Below are 21978 nucleotides of genomic sequence, written 5' to 3' on the forward strand. Positions count from 1 at the left end.
GAGACAACAAGGCCTTGATTAAGGTACACCTCGCGGCATCTCGGCCTTCCACCCGGAGCGTCCGGCCCTTCCATATTCACCAATCCCATAGTGGGGCGTTTCTTGAAGGGGCTGGAAAGGTTATACCCTCATGTTCATTAGCCAGTATCCGTGTAGGACTTTAACCTGGTATTATCCAGGCTTATGGGGCCCCACTTTGAGCCACTGGCAACTTGCTCTTTGCTCTATTTGTCCTGGAAGTTGACCTTCCTATTCTCTTTTACATCAGCTAGAAGGGTGTCTGAGCTGAAGGCACTAACCTCTGATCCAACTTACACGGCCTTCCACAAGGACAAGGTACAACTCAGGCCTCACCTGGCTTTTCTACCCAAGGTGATGTCTCATTTTCATACCACCCAACATATCTTCCTACCTGTGTTTTATCCCGAGCCTCACATCAGTGCCCGTGAACAACAGCTTAATTCACTGAACATATGGAGGGTGTTGGCATTGTACATTAAGCGTACTAAGCTGTTCAGAAAATCGAACCAACTATTCGTCACCCTGGCAGATCGGATAAAAGGACGCCCGATCTCTTCTCAGCATATATCGTCTTGGATCACAGACTGCTTCCACGCATTCTATGAGCTGGCCAAGGCCCTGGCTCTGCCTATTACGGCTCACTCCACAAAAAGTGCTCAAGTCTCTTCAGCATCATTTCTGGATTAAGTCCTGGTATAGGAGATCTGCAGAGCAGCTATTTGATCATCGGTGCATATGTTCACCTCTCTCTACAATACAACCCATCATTCCAGAGATGATGTAGCTTTCAGCAAAGTGGTGCTCCAATCAGTACTTCCTTGACTCTGAGCCCTCCTCCAGGGTACAGCTTGGGAGTCACCTGATTTGGAATTGATGTGAACAAGCACTTGAAGAAGAAAAAAACGGTTACTCGCTTTCTTGTAACTGTTGTTCTTCAAGATGTGTTGTTCACGTCCATTCCAATAGCCACCCTCCTTCCCCCCTGTTGGAGTAGCCGGCAAGAAGGAACTGAAGGGAGGTCGGGTCGGCAGGGTCATATATTGAGCGCCATAAAGGTGCCACTCCAGGGGGCTCCATGGCCGACCTGACGGGTGCTGCTAAGGGAAAACTTTCCGACGGTTGTGCATGCGGTGTGCGCACACCTGATTGGAATGGACATGAACAACACATCTCGAAGAACAGTTATGAGATGATGAGTAACCGTTTTTTTCTGTCTCTGCTTGTTGATCAGAAGGTTAATTGCATAGTCCCAGAAACTATTTTACAAGAACTAAAAGTTCCTTTCTCTCATGTTCTAGTCATTGCAGATTCAAGCAGGATTCTGCATTGTAGGTTTATAGAGCTTCTTTTGGATGTGTTTTTTCATGGGTTTGTGTTTGCCTGCAAGTGTCACTTATCACTAGAAAAAGTAGTATCTGTCTTTTTTGATTGCACTATGGTTTCTGTAAAGCCAATACTCTATACCCACTTCAGTTTAACTAGTTAATGTATTTAAAAGATGATTGATTGGGCACTTCATTGAATACCTTATCTATGTATATTTTTTCCCTGAATAGCTAAACTTTCTAATATATTTATAGGTGTCCATTATAATAAATATCAGAACAATATGTACTGCTGAATTACACTAATCTGTCTGATAGAAAGGAACTCATTGCTCTTTGGAGTAGTGGGTATATTACTCTAGGAAGACACTTCCAGTAAATTTGTAGAGCTTTAGCAGCTATTTGATTTTGAGGCTCAGACAGAGCTGCTAATCTTCTTAGACACAGCAGTAACAGTAAGAAAGATTAAATATCAAATCCAAGGACACTCAAATTAATGGAAGTGATAGCAGGCATAATAGTATTGTTCATTATAAACATCTGAAATTGTTACTGAAAAAACCTGAAAATATTCAGGTTTAAAAAGAAAAACTTAAATAAACCTGGGTTGGCAGGTAAAAGAGAGAAGTTAGATACCAACGGAAAACAATTAGTTCAATTAATTAATAATAGGAGTAGTTGTGTCCTGCAGGTAATTGTTTGCTACTGTTTTCCATCTCATATTAATTTTCAAAAATGTCTCTACATTACAGACCTTAAAGGTGCCCATTTCTTCAGAGGATAGAATAAAATGTAAATTTAGAGCAGGGTGTTCTTTCAGTTAGATGTGCAATATCTGATATAGAGATTAACAGATTTCCAAATATTTGACATCCCAGAGAGGTCTCTCTGAAATAATTTTCCTCTCTTAATAAAGAGATAAAATAAGATGATGGACAAGGCTTGGTAATGTAGATTTTCACTGTAAAATCACATTAAATGGTATTGTTTTAAACAGTGAATTGGAATACGTCTGGTAGAGAAGAAATGAACACAGTAAATTAGAGAGACTTTTTTAATAAAAATGTTTGAGGTTTCTTTTCTGAATGTAATAATGCTAGCATATCGTAGGATTTGCTTTACTGTGACGGACTGATTCATATATGCTGTATTGGGCAGCAAGATACACAAATACTGCACCAGATACTTGCTGTGTTATACATATAATAACAGCCTTGCCCCCTATTGGTAGCAGACTAATTCAATACTGCTACAGTACTTGACTGATTAAGCCTGCTGTGGTTTGTTTGGGCTGAATATTTTAGGTATTGTATCCTTTTTTTTCTTCAATGCGACAAAATAAAGTGTTAAGTATCAGAGGGTAGCCGAGTTAGTCTGGATCTGTAAAAGCAGCAAAGAATCCTGTGGCACCTTATAGACTAACAGACGTTTTGGAGCATGAGCTTTCGTGGGGAATACCCACTTCCTCAGATGCATGTAATGGAAATATCCAGGGGCAGGTATATATATGTGTGCTAGCAAGCAGCTAGAGATAACGAGGTCAGTTCAATCAGGGAGGATGAGGCCCTGTTCTAGCAGTTGAGGTGTGAAAACCAAGAGAGGAGAAACTGGTTCTGTAATTGGCAAGCCATTCACAGTCTTTGTTCAATCCTGAGCTGATGGTGTCAAATTTGCAGATGAACTGAAGCTCAGCAGTTTCTCTTTGAAGTCTGGTCCTGAAGTTTTTTTGCTGCAGGATGGCCACCTTAAGGTCTGCTATAGTGTGGCCAGGGAGGTTGAAGTGCTCTCCTACAGGTTTTTGTATATTGCCATTCCTAATGTCTGATTTGTGTCCATTATCCTTTTCCGTAGAGACTGGTCCAGTTTGGCCGATGTACATAGCAGAGGGCATTGCTGGCATATGATGGCGTATATTACATTGGTGGATGTGCAGGTGAATGAACCAGTGATGGTGTGGCTGATCTGGTTAGGTCCTGTGATGGTGTCGCTGGTGTAGATATGTGGGCAGAGCTGGCATCGAGGTTTGTTGCATGGATTGGTTCCTGAGCTAGAGTTATTATGGTGTGGTGTGCAGTTACTGGTGAGAATATGTTTCAGGTTGGCAGGTTGTCTGTGGGCAAGGATTGGCCTGCCACCCAAGGCCTGTGAAAGTGTGGGATCATTGTCCAGGATGGGTTGTAGATCCTGATGATGCGTTGGAGGGTTTTAGCTGGGGGCTGTATGTGATGGCCAGTGGAGTCCTGTTGGTTTCTCTCTTGGGTTTGTCTTGCAGTAGGAGGCTTCTGGGTACATGTCTGGCTCTGTTGATCTGTTTCCTTATTTCCTCATGCGGGTATTGTAGTTTTGAGAATGCTTGGTGGAGATTTTGTAGGTGTTGGTCTCTGTCTGAGGGGTTAGAGCAGATGCGGTTGTACCTCAGTGCTGGCTGTAGACAATGGATCGTGTGATGTGCCCGGGATGGAAGCTGGAGGCATGAAGGTAGGCATAGCGGTCGGTGGGTTTTCGATATAGGGTGGTGTTAATGTGACCATCACTTATTTGCACCGTGGTGTCAAGAAAGTGGACCTCCCTGTGTAGATTGGTCCAGGCTGAGGTTGATGGTGGGGTGGAAGCTGTTGAAATCATGGTGGAATTTTTCCAGAGTCTCCTTCCCATGGGTCCAGATGATGAAGATGTCATCAATGTAGCGTAGCTAGAGAAGGGGTTGTGAGTGGACGAGAGCTGAGGAAGTGTTGTTCCAGGTCGGCCATGAAGATATGGCATATTGTGGGGCCATGCGGGTGCCCATAGCAGTGCCACTGATCTGGAGATATATATTGTCATCAAATTTGAAATAGTGTGTGTAAGTATAAAGGCACAGAGCTCAGCAGCCAGTTTGTGCTGTGGCATCATCAGGGATGGTGTTCTTGACAGCTTGTATTCCATCTGTGTGTGGGATGTTTGTGTAGAGAGCCTCTACATCCATGGTGGCTAGGATGGTGTTTTCTGGGAGGTCACCAATGCATTGTAGTTTCCTCAGGAAATCAGTGGTGTCGCGGAGATAGCTGGGAGTGCTGGTGGCATAGGGTCTGAGTAGAGAGTCCATATATCCAGACAGTCCTTCAGTGAGAGTGCCAATGCCCGAGATGATGGGGCGTCCAGGATTTCCGGGTTTGTGGATCTTGGGTAGTAGATAGAATAACCCTGGTCGGGGCTCTAGGGGTATGTTGATTTCTTCTGGTGTTAGTGTAGGGAGTGTCCTGAGTAGATGCTGTAGTTTCTTAGTGTATTCCTCAGTGGGATCTGAGGGAAGTGGCCTGTAGAATTTGGTTATTGGAGAGTTGTCTGGCTGCTCCTTTTTGATAGTCAGACCTGTTCATGATGACAACAGCACCTCCTTTATCAGCCTCTTTGATGATAATGTCAGGGTGGTTTCTGAGGCTGTGGATGGCATTGCGTTCTGCACGGCTTAGGTTGTGAGGCAAGCGATGTTGTTGTTCCACGATTTCTGCCTGTGCATGCCGGCGGAAGCATTCAATGTATAGGTCCAGGCTGTCATTTCGACCCTCAAGAGGAGTCCATGTGGAGTTCTTTTTCTTGTGCTGTGGTGGGAGGGCACCCGTGTATCAGTGCACTGTTCAGTGTTGTCCTGGAAGTATTCTTGAGTCGGAGACGGCGAAAGTAGGCTTCCAGATCACCACAGAACTGTATCATGTTGGTGGGGGTGGCAGGGCAGAAAGAGAGTCCCCGAGATAGGACAGACTTTTCTTCTGGGCTGAGTGTGTAGTTGGATAGATTGACGATATTGCTGGGTGGGTTAGGGGTACCACTGTTGTGGCCCCATGTGGCAGGTAGGAGTTTAGACAGCTTACAGTCCTTTTTCCTTTGAAGAGAGGTGAAGTGAGTAATGTAGTTGATAAAATAAAGTGTTGATTGTAGTTACTTGCTAGAATTGGAAAAAAAAAGACAATTATCCCTTTTTATAATGGTTTTGAGAGAGTTTCATCAATTTATGGATCGTAAGAAATAATAATAACAAGCTTTACAAATGAACAAGCATTGTTTGTCAGCTTTTATTTAAAAATCTTTAATTAGATTGACCACAGAAGCTCTCTTGCTAAGCACTTTAATTGCAGTCATTGGCAAAATAGAGCAAAGCACATATCATTATGCTAGGGTAGCAGAAATTTAATAACAAAACCAATATAAATTAATATGTGGAAAAGGTCAACTAGGAAGTACTATGATGATTAAAGATTTTAAACATTTTTGTTAATTTTAAATAATTACAAGATTCCGTATAATGTGCTTCCTTAAGCCTCGATCCTGCAAACACACATGCTTCACTTTATGCATATGAGTAGTGCAATTAATTTTGATGTTATTAAAGTAAACATTTATTAAGTGTTTGCAAAGTGGTGGTGTTAGTGTGTCTACTGAATCAAACATTTTGTATATGCTTCCTGTTTAGTGTGTGTGATGGGGGTTAGGAGTACAGAGAAGGTGGTAAGTGGTGTTTTTTTATAGGTTAGGTTCCCTTTCTTATGGCCAATAATCAGCTAGTTTAACAAACTTAGACCCTAGAACTAAACATAAGAGGCAAAGCATGTGTGTGAGAATACTTCTTACTGTCAAATGCTACAAAAACTACTTTTGGTTAGCAAGGTTTGACGGTTTTAGAAAGCACGAAGGGTGGAACTGGGGATAGAGGAATCACAATCCACTGTGATTAAAGGTTGTGAAGAATTGAGAAGCTGCTTTTCCAAACAAGTTTTCAATTACTGCAGCACAGGCTTTTCACCTTTTTGTTGGATGTGGAACTCAAACTGGAGATAATTTAATTTACATAACACACATACAAAATATTGCCAAAGAGCTCAAATGCTGTACAACAGAACAGAAACAATACAGTTTTATAAAAACAGAATAAAATACTGCCTTAACATACAAAACAAGAGGGGGCAGCACATTTTTAAAAAAGAAAGAAAAGCATTGGACAGGAAGATAATAAACGAGCACAACAACTTAAGGGGACTTTTAAAAATGGGGGAGAGAACAAATTTCAGTGAGTTCCTGCTGCAAAGCTCCCATAATAAAAGTGTAATTGCTTGCTGACTGATTATTGTGGTGAGTTCCTTAAAACAGCTGCACATAAGTGCACTCCCATCCGTACAAGTCTCAAGGAGCCAGTGTCAGATATACAGTAGCCAGCCCAAGCCAAACATAGGTAAGGACTAGAAAGTAACAGAACAGCCCTCCCCACAGTCAAGTGAACACGGAGTTATAATAATTAAATCATTATCACAAGCAGATATATCGATAGTGTAAAACTGTCATGAAATAAAGGTTCAACTGGTTTGACTGGCGCAACAGAAAAACAAACATTTCTTTACCACATCAGACACATGATTTTTCCATTTGAAAGGCATGGTCCAAAATTAGCTTAATTTTAGCAATTTTGGACCATGCCTTTCAAATGGAAAATCTACCCAACAAGTTAGGATATGAAGGGGAGGAAGCCTTCTTATAAGATAGATTTTATCCAGAAGTAAGAATCCAGTCTTCCTATGGTTGAGAATAAGTCAGCCCCAGAGCATCTAGCTGGCAGTATTCTTGAAGAATTCTTCCAGAACAGAGAAACAATTGCAGGATCCTCAGGGCAAGAGAAATACAATGCTGTTTATTGTCAACATAATGATGATACTTTAGCTCAGGTTTCAGAAAATGATCTCATTAAGAACCTTTATCTGTTTGACTAAAAAGTAAAATAGAATAGAACCTTTAATGACACCATTTCTCAATGAGTATGCACAATTGCATATTAATTTCTATCTTCTAGGAATAACTAGAACCACTGTAGACAATTCCAGACATTCCAGTAATGTTACTCAGTTGCTGAAGCAATAGCCTGTGGTCAGTCATATTAGAAGTTGCTCAGAGGTCCACTATGACCAAAATGGCCAGCTGACCCTGATGTAAAACCAGCGGGAGATCATTCATGGTCTTCATGAGCACAGTTTAAAGGCCCAGTCGAGTCTGGAATTTACCTAGGATATCATTGCTGTCCCAAGTGAACCTGGAATTGAATAGCTCTCATTCTTCCCTTTGAAAGGATGATGTTTGCAACTGGGAAATAGTGGACAAGCATTCCAGTGTCAAGTGATGGTTTCTTGAAGATAAAGGTGACCCTCAGTATTCAGGGATGGTTAGGGCCCTTCCTCATTAAGTGAGACATTCATAATACCTGTCAGTAATGGAATTAAAAGCTAATTCACTTGCCTTAAGCATCCAAGCTAGACAGAAGTCAAAGCCCAGAGTGGTGATGTGCTTTAGCCGTCTCCTTTCCAGTCTATGGATTAGCTATTGCAACTGTCAGAGCTCACTGTTAAACCACAGTGGCTTATGGGGAACCAGTGACAACACATTACAGTGAGGGGCCATGCAAATGAGCCCCACCTAAAGGCATAATTGTCTGTGAGCTGATGAACTACGTGACTGGAGAAGAAGGGGAGACAAGGTCTGTCCCAGAATCCATAGATAGGCTACAGAAATCCATAAGATTCATAAGTAGCTGAGTCTACAATAAAACAGTTGGATTCTCACAGAATATGAATATCAAATAGTCTTTGTAATGAAATGCATGAAGTGCTGGTTAATAGACAGAAGGTTTAAAACAAACGAAAGGAAGTATTTTTTCACACAACACACAGTCAGTTTGTGGAACTCTTTGCCACAGGATGTTGTGAAGGGTTCAAAAAATAACTAGATAAGTTCATGGAGGATAGGTCCATCAATGGCTATTAGCCAGGATGTACAGGGATGGTGTCCCTAACTTCTATTTGCCAGAAGCTAGGAATGGGTGACGGGATGGATCACTTGATGATTACCTGCTCTGTTCATTCCCTCTGGGGCACCTGGCATTGGCCACTGTCAGACAACAGGATACTGGGCTAGATGGACCTTTGGTCTGACCCAGTACAGCCGTTCTTATGTTTTTAAACATCAAATGGAGTGACTATTAAGCCTCACTTACTTATTTTTAAAATATTTTTTGGATAAACTATATAAATGCATGTAGCATATTCAATTCTTTAAAAATATATACATCTCCCAACACTAGAATGGCAAAAACATCTATCGATTGCCAGTGCATCTCTGCCAGTTCTTGGCTTATAAATTAGGGTATGTCTACACTGCAATCAGAGGTATGATTGTATCTTAAGTAGGCATACCTGCACTAGCTTTAATCTCGTTAGCATGGCTAGTGAATATGTGGCAGCATAAACCCCGTCCTATACTGAAGCCTGTGATGCCAAGTCTTCACTGCTATTTTTGGCCTTGCTAGTTAGATTTAAGATAGCATAGGTATGCTGCAATCATTCCTTCTTTTGCAGTGTAGACATACCCCTAGTTAAATCAGTACAACTTTTGGATGTGGATGAAACCAAAGGGAGTTAAGCACCCTTCTGTGACCCTAAGAATACTACAGAATTAGGTTAGCACAAAGCAGCTTAGGTCAATTTTATTCTATAAATACCTACACTAAAATTTCACTCCTGCTGAGGTAACACTCCCGTTACACTGACTTACTAACTCCACTTCCATGAGAGGTGTAGAATCAATATCCATGTAGTTAGGTCGATGCATTGTCAGTGTAGACACTGTGTTGCTTACATCAACTGTTACTGGCTTTCAGAAACCATCCCACACTGACAGTGTGGACACGCACTGCCAACACAAGGAGCAAAGTGTAGACACACACAAGCGATGTAATTACTTCAGTGGCTATATGGTGATGTAAGTTAGAGCAATTTTATTTTGTAGTGTAGACATGCCCCCAATATCTATGAAAAGGAGGCCATAAATATTTTGCCAAAGCCCATTGAAGGAGTCAGTTTCAGAGCTTGGATTAGAATTTTGAAGTTTCTGACTTCTAGTCCAATGCATAGGCCATAGTTTTGCCTAAATGAGTACAAGAGGAAGAGCAAAATAAAGTATGCATTCTTCAACCATCTCTACAGTTGTTGCAGTTTGTTAGGATTTCCTAGGATCGTGTATTTCCAGATACAATAGAAAAATGTAACTCCCAACACCTTAAAGCTAATATTATCCAAACTTTTGAGGTTTGTGTGCAAATGATAGTTATTTCTACTGTATCATTGAGTCTTGATACTTCTCGGGTGTGGAAATCTATTATTCATATTGTGTACCTAAGAAATCAAAGAATGAAAAACTAAGAATTGCTTCCATAAATCATTTTGTAATTGTGTAATTTTTCCATAGGTTTGAAGACTTACCTGATATCTGGTCAGAAAGCGAAGGAGTCCCATTGCAGCTGTTCACAGCCATTGGTTACTGGTCTGGAGGCAGGAGATGGAGCCAACATACAGGGAGCGTCATCAGCTGAGAATATTGGTGACTTGGCAAAGACTGTCAAACACTCCGAAAAACACAAGGTTAGGGTTGTTGTTTTTTGTTGTTGTTTTTGTGGTTATTTGTTTTTTGTTTGTTTGTTTGTTTTTAATTCAGGCAAAGAAACCCTAGAGGTATGGAGCGAGTTATGGGCATAGCGATAGGAGAGGCTGTGAGGGGGTTCACTTACCACAGTGACCCCTCTTGCTGGCCTTCCTGGGGATTAGCTCTGCCAGTTGGTGCACCCTCTTTCAGGTGGTGCCTTTCCCACCTTGCTCTCACTCCATGGATCTATCTTACTCCAGGAACTGCATCCTGCTTTTCATGACTCAGCCTCCATATTTTCCCCTTCCGTAGTTACCCAAAGTCATTCTATGCAGACAGTCCCAAGCAGTCTTCTCCTGTGCTTCCCCTATGGTGCTACTTCTCCAGTGGCCAGTAAGGGAGTCCAGGCCCATTTTCTACATTGGGTTCCAGTCCAGGGACCCTCAGCTCAGTAGTTCTGGGCTCTGTCCTCTCAACCCTCACTGCTCCTTTGAGAATTGCTTTCTACTCTTCCTGGTTCCCCCCCTTCTCTGGGAGTACCAGCTCCAAACCCATTCCCTCATCCCTCTTCCCAGGGAGACTGCAGACTCTCTCTCTGAAGCCACCAAACACTCCTTCTTCCCAGGGAGTCACTGCCCTTTCCCCAAAGCTCTGTCAGGTCTCAGCTCCTGGGCCTTATAGGCCCAGCCTATTCCTGCCCAGCTGACCCTTCTTTAATCAACTCCCTGCTCCCTGGCTGCTACTCTGCCCGTAGCCTGGGCAGTTAATTTAACCCCTTCTAATCCTGTGTGAGATGAACACCCCATCACAGAGACATTCTGTTGCTTTCTTGTTTACATGCTTTGTTTATTTTTTATTCAAAACATCAGTTTGGTCTATGAGTAAAGGGAAAAAAAATCAAAGATATTTATCAAAAACCTGACAAATCAGCCTTGAAGTAACGTGGTGAGTTTTCAGATTTGCTGCTGAACAAATAATTTTTAAAATATCTGTAGTTCAGAATAAATATAAGTAGGAGCATTGCCAGCAGATCAAGGCACGTGATCATTCCCTTCTATTCAGCATTGGTGAGGCCTCATATGGAGTGCTGTGTCCAGTTTTGGGCCCCACACTATAAGAAGGATGTGGAAAAATTGGAAAGAGTCCAGCAGAGGGCAACACAAATGATTAGGGGGCTGGAGCACATGATTTATGAGGAGAGGCTGAGGGAACTGGGATTGTTTAGTCTGCAGAAGAGAAGAATGAGGGAGATTTGATAGCTGCTTTCAAGTACTTGAAGGGCCGTTCCAAAGAGGATGGATCTAGACTTTCTCAGTGGTACCAGATGACAGAATAAGGAGTAATGGTCTCAAGTTGCAGTGGGGGAGGTCTAGGTTGGATATTAGGAAAAACTTTTTCACTAGGAGGGTGGTGAAGCACTAGAATGGGTTACCTAAGGAGGTGGTGGAATCTCCTTCCTTAGAGGTTTTTAAGGTTAGGCTTGACAAAGCCCTGGCTGGGATTATTTAGTTGAGGATTGGTCCTGCTTTGAGCAGGGGGTTGGATAGATGACCTCTTGAAGTCCCTTCCAACCCTGATATTCTATGAATAGACAAATTAACAAACTCCTCTTTCAACAGTCTCAACTGAATTTTAAAAGAAAATATATGTGTGCTTGATATAAGTACTTTGGCACACTCCATTAGCTCATTTCTAACTCCTGGGCTGCTACTATTCTATTCTCTGTTGAGGGATGAGAATATCACTACTCATGCTTCAGACTTCACACCGTCAAATTCTCTCCTTTCTCAGCTGACACTGGCTCCCTCTCCTATTTCTTCCTCTTTCTCTCTCTCCCACAAGAGCCTTCAAAGTATGTGCAATCTAGTAATCTAGCATTTTGTTCATGAATATGCGGTAAACATCAGTAAACCCAGGGAAGACAATACTCCCTGTGCAGCCAGTGATTGTAGTGTTGGCCTGTGTGAATTGCTCTTCATTTCAGTTGCTGTAAAATAGACAAATATGCTCTGGAAGGCTAGGACTTTATATTTTACTTAGCTGCTTGCTTTAGAAATTTAGTTCAAGTTATATAGAGCTAAAGGCAGTAATTTGTATGAATTACTTTGTGAGTATTGAAAATGGCAAACATTCTTAAGAAGAAAGAAAAGGTAGCCTAGGAAGTGTGGATTCTGTTTATTGTTACACTGTATTATTTCATCTCAAAACTAAACTGATAGAGCACAAATTATTATTCTTTCCTTGCACTTTTGTTGTGGTTCCTCCTAGCCAGCTGATGGAGTTAGACAAATGATGGCCAGATCTTCCAGAGTGATATGGCCACTTGGGCTGCACTGCCAGCAGATTGCAGTCATATGTTAAACCAGCATATCTAGTCCTGAGAGCAGCTCCTCAATGCAAAATGCTTTTTGCAGTGGAGTAGAGTTGACAGGAAATCCTTTATGCCACCCCCCATTTTGCTGCTACTGTAAAGCAGGGGGTGGGAGTGTCACTAGTGCAAGGAGGGCATAACTGAGACACCTGTATATCATGTGTATCCCTGGTTATAGCTATGGCCCCTCAGGTTGCTTAGCTGCCTGCAAAACTTAGAGCAGCCCTTAGGTTCTTCTCACCTACACCTGGCAGACCATGCCTTCACACAGTGGCCCCAGGACTAAGGGAGTGGAGAAATGAGCTTTATGCCACTTTAGTGTATCCCATCTCCCAAACCTGTGTACAACTTGGTTTATCCCAAGTCTTTTCGTGACATGAAACCTCTTTCTGTACATTCTTTGTTTACCCGTTCACATAAAACTAAAAGCAAGAGTCACTCAATGAAATTAATGGGCAGCAGGTTTAGAACAAACAAAAAGAAATACTTCTTCACATCATGCAGTCGACCTGTGGAATTTGTTGTCGGAGGATGTTTTGAAGGACAAAAGTATAACTGGGTTTAAAAAAAATTAGATCAGTTAATGGAGGATAGATCCATTAATGGCCCAAGAAGGTCAGTGATGCAACCCTGTGCACGAGGTTGTCCCATAACTTCTGACTGCCAGAACCCTGGGCTGGATGACAAGGAAAGCATCACTCAGTAATTGCTCTGTTCTGTTCATTCTCTCTAAGGCACCTGGCACTGGCCACTGTTGGAAGACAGGATATGAGCTAAATGGCCCATTGGTCTGACCCAGTATGGCCATTCTTATGTTGTTATATTCTGCCTAGCCAGACTTGAGTTGTTTTTGTCTCCTACTGTATCTCAATCTAAGCTGTAGCATCCAGGCTAGGAAAATCATATTGACTAAAACCCCAAGACAATAGAGCAGAGCAAGTATTACGTTTTCTATCTGCCATACAATGATAGCGAGACAGAGGGACCACTGAGTGTTATCCGTCTCAGCAGTTTTGTGCTAACAGCTGGAAGTGACAGAGTCTAGAGGAGACTAATTAGAGAGGTGCAAAAAATTGAGCTGTTTCAGGCATGAGGAGGAGAAAGAACTAAGCAGAGCAATAGAACTGAACTGCTAATGAGAGCAGAGTAGGGCAAAAAAAGAAGGGACTAAGCAGAGCAATAGAACTGAGCTGCCAAACTGAGGGGAGGAATTTGGGCCTGGTTGACGGTGGCACAGATGTAAAGCCTTAACAGGGAGGAGAATGAAATCATGGAGAATGCACTACTGAGTGTACCTGAGACTTAGCTTTGAATATGTTGTCTGTTAGTGCTCTCTCTCATCATAGATTTTTTCGTGACTGGACATAGAGTCAGATGGTTCAATGACAGTTATTTTTACCAGAAAAGTAAGTGATTGCTTAATTTGCCAAGCAAGTCAGAGTAGGCTTTATAGTAAAATAAACTACAATTTAATTACTTGCTACTGCTGCAAACGTGATTTGATTTTAGCAGGGAGATGGCTTCTCTCCCATGCGTGTATGTAGTCTTTCAGGGCCTGGCAATGTAATTTGTAAATCAATCCAACACTTACTGTTTTAAATGCAAAGCAGGCAACATTGGCAGTGTGGGAAGAGCTGATAGAAAAAATTTCTTAAGAATGATTTTCTGACTAAAAATGCTTTTTCACTTCACTTTGTAAATGAAATTGACAGAAATTTTGTCAGGAGTCTTTCAAACTGAGATCCCTGGCCTCTCTGCCTTTGCATCTACCTCCCTGGATCTAGGAACCTGAGAGGCATAATGCCCGGCCCCCTGGAACTGGGAGTAAGGTTGGGGGCTGACCACCCAGCTTTCTTTGGTTCTCCGGCAGCAGAGCTGGAAGGCTCTTCTCAGTTTTACCTGAGAATGGGAAAAGGTACCTTGCAGTATGTAAATTGTTACAACATTTCAGTAACATCTTACTCGTCTCCCCTCAACAATAAATATGCCGTAGTTTAAATGCAAAACCTCACAGTTGAGCTAGGACGTGGTACTTGTGCAGAATTATGATAGTGAAGGAAAGATGCAGAAAAATTTAACTAAACTTACTGCATATAGCTAGAGCCCTGCAAATCTGCAGATAACCACATTATATCCGCGGATGCGGATATCCTTGGATCATTTTTATGGATTGCGGATCGGATGCTTATACACATTTTGTATCCACACAGGGCTCTACATAGCAATTACTGAGTCAAGTAGACGACTCTTATATAAAACATTGTAATCTGTTACTTATTTTGATACCAAGTTTTTTGTACTGTATTTTGTTACGCTTCATATTTTACTATGATTAGAAATCATAAACTGCTATAAAATATATTAGTATCACTTCTCTAACACAAAATTAGGATGTGGTTTTACTTGCACTGGTATTCATTGAAAGTTCATTTATCTACTATTCAAAATGTTTAGAACACACACTCACTAAGTATTTATAAATGTTTACAGTTATTAAATAAGTTAAGAATTGAGACTTTCTGGGATTTCTGCCTGTGTTGTCATTTGTTCAGGCATCACTGTTCAAGAAGAGGGCAAAATCTGCCTGTTTGCAGGTAAGGAAGTTCTGTAAGTAAGCCCCTCACCCCAACTCTGTTTCTGGGGAGGAGCAGGCATGATGACTCACTTACTGAGAAAATCTAGAACATCCATCTGAAAAAAAAAGAACTTAATAGGCTTGTTGAACCACTGTGTGGACCAATAGCCCAGGGAATAAGGACCTGGAAGAAACTCCATGGAGTAACAGTTCTCAGACTTTCAGTCTTATCATGCCACATTTAAAACTCAAAAATATTTGACCAGGCTACCACCTCATAATTTCAGTCATTGTTGTAATAATTTCTTAATCTTGGTTTTTGAAACAAACTGCATACTGCTGAATTGTGGCCTGCATATTGCCAGCAGTATATGTACCACAGTTTTGAGAACTGCTGCTGTATAGTGACCAAGAGAAACCAACCCCTTTTTCTATGCATCTGAGGGGTACAGACCCACACCTCTACAAAATAACAAAGATGATTGCCAAATGACATTGGGTTAAGGGAAGAGGAAGGGTGGGGTCTTGCTTAAATAGAGCTTTTTGGTGGAGTGAGGGGAATCCTGAAAACAGAATACAAAATGGCCATAAAAAATTGGAGGTTAAGCCACAGAAATGAGTAGTTGATATATTTGGACCAGAGGAAAAAGAACTCCAAAAGGTCAAAACACGCTTCTCTGGGCTCAAAACAAACAGAGAAGGAGTTCCTGGGATGCTGGGTTTGGGGAAAGAGTGTTATAGACTACTAAAACTGCTTGGTGGTATCCCTGTCAAGATCTTCTCCAGTACAGTAGGTTGACAAGACTTGATTTTGTGTGCCCAGTTTAGCGTTCTGTCCCCAAAGGCAGATGTGCATACAGCTGACAGTGATTTGTTGGCAAGTGTGGTGTCATCAAAAACCACATAGGAACATAGCAGTTACTACAGTGAGTCAGATTCATGGTCCATCTAATCCAGTATCATATCTCCAACAGTGGCCAGCCCCACACAGTGCAGAGGAAAGTGCAAGAAATTTGCAGAAGGCCAATGTGGGATAATCTCCCAAGAAGGCCACATCTGAATCCTCAATAGTTAAATTATGTTAAAATCAGAAAGGTGGGGTTCCCCCCAGGGTGCCACCTTGAACTGGTGTACCCCTGAGAACCTCTGACTTGCCAGCCTGGGCTCCCTCCTACACTGTGCCGCCGTGACAAGCTGCAAAGCTCTCCAAGCTAGCACTTTCACCAGCATTCACACAGGCAGACACTCCCAACTGCAGTTACATGCAAGTTGACCAGCCACTGCATGAACGCATAAAAAGGCTTCAGCCAAAATAGCCACCATCTTCCCAGCCTAGGACCCCAGAGCTGTACCATCCTGCCCTGGTCAAAATCCTGACCAATATGAATTTATTATCCAGTTCGCTTCTCCCTCAATGTGGAGAGGAAATATAACAGCCTTTGCCCCTTGAGCTAAGATTTCCAAGCACTTCATTCAAAGTCACTGGTTTAGATAAAGCAAAAACAAGTTTATTAACTACAAAAGATAGATTTTAACTGATTGTAAGTGACAGCAAACAGATCAAAGCAGATTACCCAGCAAATAAAAAAAAATGCAAACTAAACTTAACATACTAGATAGATTGGGTCTGAATTAGCAGTTCTTCACCCTGACTGCTGGGGTACAAACAGGCTTGCAGATTCTAAAGGGTCAAGCTGCATTTACTTTGAAGCTTGGGATCCCCACCCCCGTTCAAAGTCCTTTTTCTTAGGAGCTTCTCTCAGGTGTTCGGTTGTGGAGGAGTGAAGAACAACAGATGATGTCACTCCCTGCCTTATATAGCTTTAGCATATGGTGGGAACCCTTTGTCTCAAACTTAGTTTGTGGAAAAAACGCTGGTGTCCAAGATTGAGTCCAGAGACATTTGGTCTGGTCACATGCCCTTGCAGTGTTATAGCAGCTATTGCTTACAGGCTGGCCAAAATGCCCACAGGAAGGTTAAGCTATTCCACAGTCCATTGTCTTTGCTGATGGGCCATCAGCCCTGTCTAGCTGCTTCATTATTGTACTTGAAAGTCTGGCTGTGGGTGTTTTCCAGAGTAAGCCCATTGGAAATACAGATCTCTAATCAATATTTATAACTTCAGATACAAAAATGAGACATGCATACAAATAGGATAATCATATTCAGCAAATCATAACTTTTCCAATGAAACCTTGTACAAAATGCATCACAATTATACCATAATTATATAATAATAATATTACTAGGATGAATATGAGGTGTAGCGTCACATGGGTTTTCATAACCACATTTTGTGTTACTATTAACTGTTATAACACTTTATGTTCATGTTATCCATATAAATGTCCAGTTCTTCCTGGAACCTTGTTAAATTCATGACCTCAATGGTATCCTGTGGCAATGAATTCCATAGTCTAATCGCACAGAATTGTAGAACTATATGTCTGGAAAGGACCTCGAGATCATCTAGTCCAGCGTCCTGCATTGAGGCAGGATAAAGTATACCTGAACCATCCCTGACAGCTGTTTGTTTGTAGTGTTCTTAAAAACCTGAAATGACAGGGCTTCCATAACCTCCCGTGGAAGCCTATGACAGTGTGTAACTATCCTTCTAGTTAGAAAGTTGTTCTTAATATCTAATCTAAATTTCCCTTGCTTCAGATTAAGCCAGTTATTTTTTATCCTATCTTCAATGGACATGAGGAAAAAGTGATCATTGCTCTCTTTTTTATGACCCATAACATATTTAATGAGTGTTATCAGGTCTCCCCACTCTTCAAGACAACATGCTCAGTTTTTTTTAACCTTTCCTCATATATCAAATTTTCTAAACCTTTTATTGTTTTTGTTGCTCTCCTCCGGCCGCTCTCCAATTTATTGTTATGTTTGTTAAAGTATGAATACCCAGAACTGGATACAGTACTCCAGCTGAGGCCTCACCAGTGCTGAGCAGAACAGGATGATTACCTCCCATGTCTTTTGTATGATAGTCCTGTTAATAAACCGTAGAATGATATAGCCTTTTTTTGCAACTGGATCACATTGTTGGCTCGTATTCTCTTTGTGATCCACTATAATACTGAGATCTTTTTCAGCAGTACTACCACCTAGACAGTTATTCTCCATTTTGTACTTGTGTGTTTGATTTTTATCCTCCTAAGTTTGGTACTTTGCACTTGTTGATTTCAGACCACTTCTGCAATTTGTCAAGTTTGGTGAACAGGATTAGAATTCAAAAGTGCTTGCAACCCCTCCCACTTGGTATCATCCACACATTTTATAAACCTACTCTCAACTACATTATTCAAGTCATTAATTCAAATATTGAATAGTACTAGTCCCTGTACTGACTCTTTTTGGATCATGTTACGTATGTCCACTCAATTTGACAGTGAACCATTGATAACAGCTCTTTGAGTATGATGTCTCAACCAGTTTTGCACCCATTTTATAGTAATTTCATCTAGACCACATTTCCCTAATTTACTTATGAGACTATCATGTGGGTCTATGTCGAAAACCTTACTAAAATGAAGATATGTCATGTCCACAGCTTTCACCCATCCACAAGGCCAGTAACCAGAATGATTGGTCTATTCCTCATTGTTCTCCTTTTTAAAGATAGGTAATATGTTTGCCTTTCTCCTGTCCTCTGGGACCTCACTTGTCCTTCATGAGTTCTTAAAGATAATCACTAATGGTTCTGAGATTGTTTCAACTTAAATACCTGCAGTGCATTTCATCAGAACTTGCTGACTTGAATAAAGCTAACTTGCCTAAATATTCTTTAGCCTGTTCTTTTCCTGTTTTGGCTTATGTTCTTCCCCTTTATTAATATTAATTGGGTTGAGTATTCTGAAGCCAAAAGAGGAATTAAACACCTCAGCCTTCTTGATGTCAGCAATAATTAGCAATCTTTCCCTGCTAAGTAGAGGACCTATGCTTTCCTTTATCTTTCTCTTAATGTATTTATAGAACATCATCTTATTGCCTTTTTTGTCGCTTGCTATGAATAACTCATTTTATGCCTTAGCCTCTCTGATTTTGTTCGTACCTGCTTGTGCAATTCTTTTGTACTCCTCCGTAGCAATTTATCATGTTTCTACTTTCTTTGATATTCCTTTTTGATTTTCATCTCCTGATGGAACTATATTGGCTTCTTACCATTCTTCCTATCTTTCCTTGTCATTGGGATAGTTTGATGTTGTGCCTTTAATATTGCATATTGTGTGAAAAAGTATTTCCTTTTATCAGTTTTGAATTATCTGCTTTTAAGTTTTGTTGAATTCCCCCTTGTTTTTATGTTGGGCTAGATCAGGCTTCTAATCTCTCATCTTCTCTCTACTTTTCATTATTTTGTATCCTTTTATCATGTTCTTCCTCCCCACATTTACGTCCTTTCTGAGGTAAACAGTCCCATTTTTTTCAAGTATCAGAGGGGTAGCCGTGTTAGTCTGGATCTGTAAAAGCAGCAGAGAGTCCTGTGGCACCTTATAGACTAACAGACGTATTAGAGCATGAGCTTTCATGGGTGAATACCCACTTCGTCAGATGCATGGCATGCGTCCGACAAAGTGGGTATTCACCCGCGAAAGCTCGTGCTCCAATACGTCTGTTAGTCTATAAGGTGCCACAGGACTCTCTGCCATTTTTTTCAATCTCTCTTCATATGAGAGTTTTTCCAGGCTACTAATATTCTCCTCACTCTGCTCTGAAGCTCCTCTAATCATGCCATATCCTTTTTGCTACACATTAAGGCAGTGGTGGGCAACCTTCAGCCCATGGGCCGCATGCAGCCCATCAGGGTAATCTGATTGTGGGCCATGAGACATTTTGCTGACATTGACCATCCTCAGGCACGGCTCCCTACAGCTCCCAGTGGCCACAGTTCGCCGTTCCTGGCCAATGGGAGCTGTGGGAACGGCGAACCACAGCCACTAGGAGCTGCGGGGGGCCGTGCCTGCGGACAGTTAGCATCAGCAAAATGTCTCGTGGCCCATAATCAGATTATCTTAATGGGTCACAGGTTGCCCACCACTATATTAAGGCCTTGAACTGTTCATAATGATGCCTACATCCTTTACCTATGCAGATACAGGTATTTAGAACCCTGGAAGGTGTAAGTGTAGTTAAAAATTTAATCATACAAATGTGTATTGCTTTGCATTTATCAAATTGATCTGTATCCATGTTATCCATTCATCTAGTTTGGTTAGGTCTCTCTAAAGTTCCTCACACTCTTCTCTGGACTTTACTAACCTAAATAACTTTGTGTCATCTGCAAATGTTTCTGCCTCACTGCTCACTCTCTTTTCCAGATTGTTGTTTAATATATTAAACAACACTGGACCTAGATCTGGTTTACACTATGAGGTTAGGTCAAATTTAGCCACTGTGACAGACCCAGGCCAGTGGGGTGCAGGAGTCTGGTAGAGGGCAAATATACTGGTCACTGGGTGAGTAGTTTTCTGTTCCCTGAGTGACCAGAGCAGGGTCTGCACTAGAGTAGTCAGGAACTTGCTAGAACCAATTAAGACAGACAGGCTGATTAGAACACTTGCAGCCAATCAAGGCAGGCTAATCAGGGCACCTGGGTTTTAAAAGGAGCTCTCTCCAGTCAGATGGGGAGGAGCCAGAGGAGAGGAAGTGCGTACGAGGAGCTGGGAGCAAGGGACACAAGGAGCTGAGACTGAGAGGGTGTGCTGCTGGAGGACTAAGGAGTACAAGCATTATCAGACACCAGGAGGAAGGTCTTGTGAGGATAAAGAAGGTGTTTGAAGGATGCCTTGGGGAAGTAGCCCAGGGAGGTATAGTTGTCACACAGCTGTTACAAGAGGCACTATAGACAGCTGCAAATCCATAAGGCCCTGGGCTGGAACCCGGAGTAGAGGGCGGGCCTGGGTTCCCCCCAAACCTCCCAACTCCTGATCAGACACAGGAGGAGTTGATCCAGACTGTGGGGGAGATCACTGAGGTGAGCAAATCTGCCAATAAGCGCAGGACCCACCAAGGTGGAGAAGGAACTTTGTCACACCACATTAAGTCAATTTTATAAGGAATGCATCTACACAACCAACCCCGTTCTGCTGACCTAAAGGGCTCTTAAAATCGACTGCTGTACTCCTCCCCGATGAGGGGAGTAACACTAAAATCCACCTTCCTGGGTTGAATTTGGGGTACTGTAGACGCAGCGCTGTGCAATTTGATGGTATTGACCTCCAGGAGCTATCCCAAAGTGCTCCAGTGTGACTGATCTGGACAGCACTTTCGACTCTGATGCACTAGCCAGGTACACAGGAAAAGCACCAGGAACTTTTGAATTTAATTTCCTGTTTGGTCAATGTGGCAAGCTTAGGAGAGCAAGTGACCATGCAGTCCCAGAATTGCAAATGAGCTCCAGCATGGAGCGAACAGGAGACACTGGATCTGATTACTATATGGGGAGAAGAATCTATGCAGGCAGAACTCTGATCCATCAGAAGAAATGCTGATATATATTCCAAAATCGCACAGGGCATGGTGGACAAAGGCTAAACCAGGGACACACAGCAGTGCCGCTTGAAAATTAAGGAACTCAGGCAAGCCTGCCAAAAGACAAAGGAGGCAAATGGTTGCTCTGGATCAGAGTCCCAGACATGCTGCTTCTATGATCAGCTGCATGCCACTACCCCACCACTGTCTGTGGACACCTGCAAGGTGGCAGCTCACGCAACAAGGAGGAGGATTTTGTGGATGAGGAAGAGGAGGAGAACGTGCAGCAGGCAAGCGGAAAATCTATTTTCCCTGGCAACCAGGACCTTTTCCTCACCCTGGAGCCAATACCCTCCCAGGGTGTATTGTTCCTGGACCCTGAAGGCGGAGAAGCACCTCTGGTGAGTGCACATTTGTAACTACACTACTGGAGTTAAAAGCAATTGTGTTTAATGTTTGATTTTCCCTGAACAATTGTGATGCATTCACGGCCAGCACAGCTACTGGAAAATGTGTCTGGGGATGGAGCGGGAATCCTCCAGGGACATCTCCATGAAGCTCTCCTGTAGGTACTGTGAAAACTTTTGCAGAAGGTTTCTGGAGAGAGCTGCCTTATTTCGTCCTCCACGGTAGACACTTTACCACACCAAGCCAGTAGCAAGTAGTCTGGAATCTTTGCAGCACGAAGCATGGCAGCAAATGGTCCTGGGTTTTGATCATATTCATGCAACATTCAGGCTTTATCTTTCTGTGTCAGCCTCAGGAGAGTGATATC

At 42.1% G+C, this 21978-nt stretch overlaps 1 protein-coding gene across 6 annotated transcripts in view; it reads left to right on the forward strand.

The window, feature by feature from the left end:
- Nucleotides 1–21978, forward strand: part of ADCY9 (adenylate cyclase 9) — a 177474-nt gene that overhangs the window by 64598 nt on the left and 90898 nt on the right. For all 6 annotated transcript variants that reach the window (XM_030579182.1, XM_030579179.1, XM_030579180.1 and 3 more), the window contains one exon: nucleotides 9609–9781. In XM_030579182.1, the coding sequence (XP_030435042.1) occupies nucleotides 9609–9781 (173 nt within the window). The remainder of the gene's footprint in view (nucleotides 1–9608; nucleotides 9782–21978) is intronic.

The sequence above is a fragment of the Gopherus evgoodei genome, chromosome 10 (genome assembly GCF_007399415.2).
Source record: "Gopherus evgoodei ecotype Sinaloan lineage chromosome 10, rGopEvg1_v1.p, whole genome shotgun sequence".
In the NCBI taxonomy this organism is placed as follows: Eukaryota; Metazoa; Chordata; order Testudines; family Testudinidae; genus Gopherus; species Gopherus evgoodei.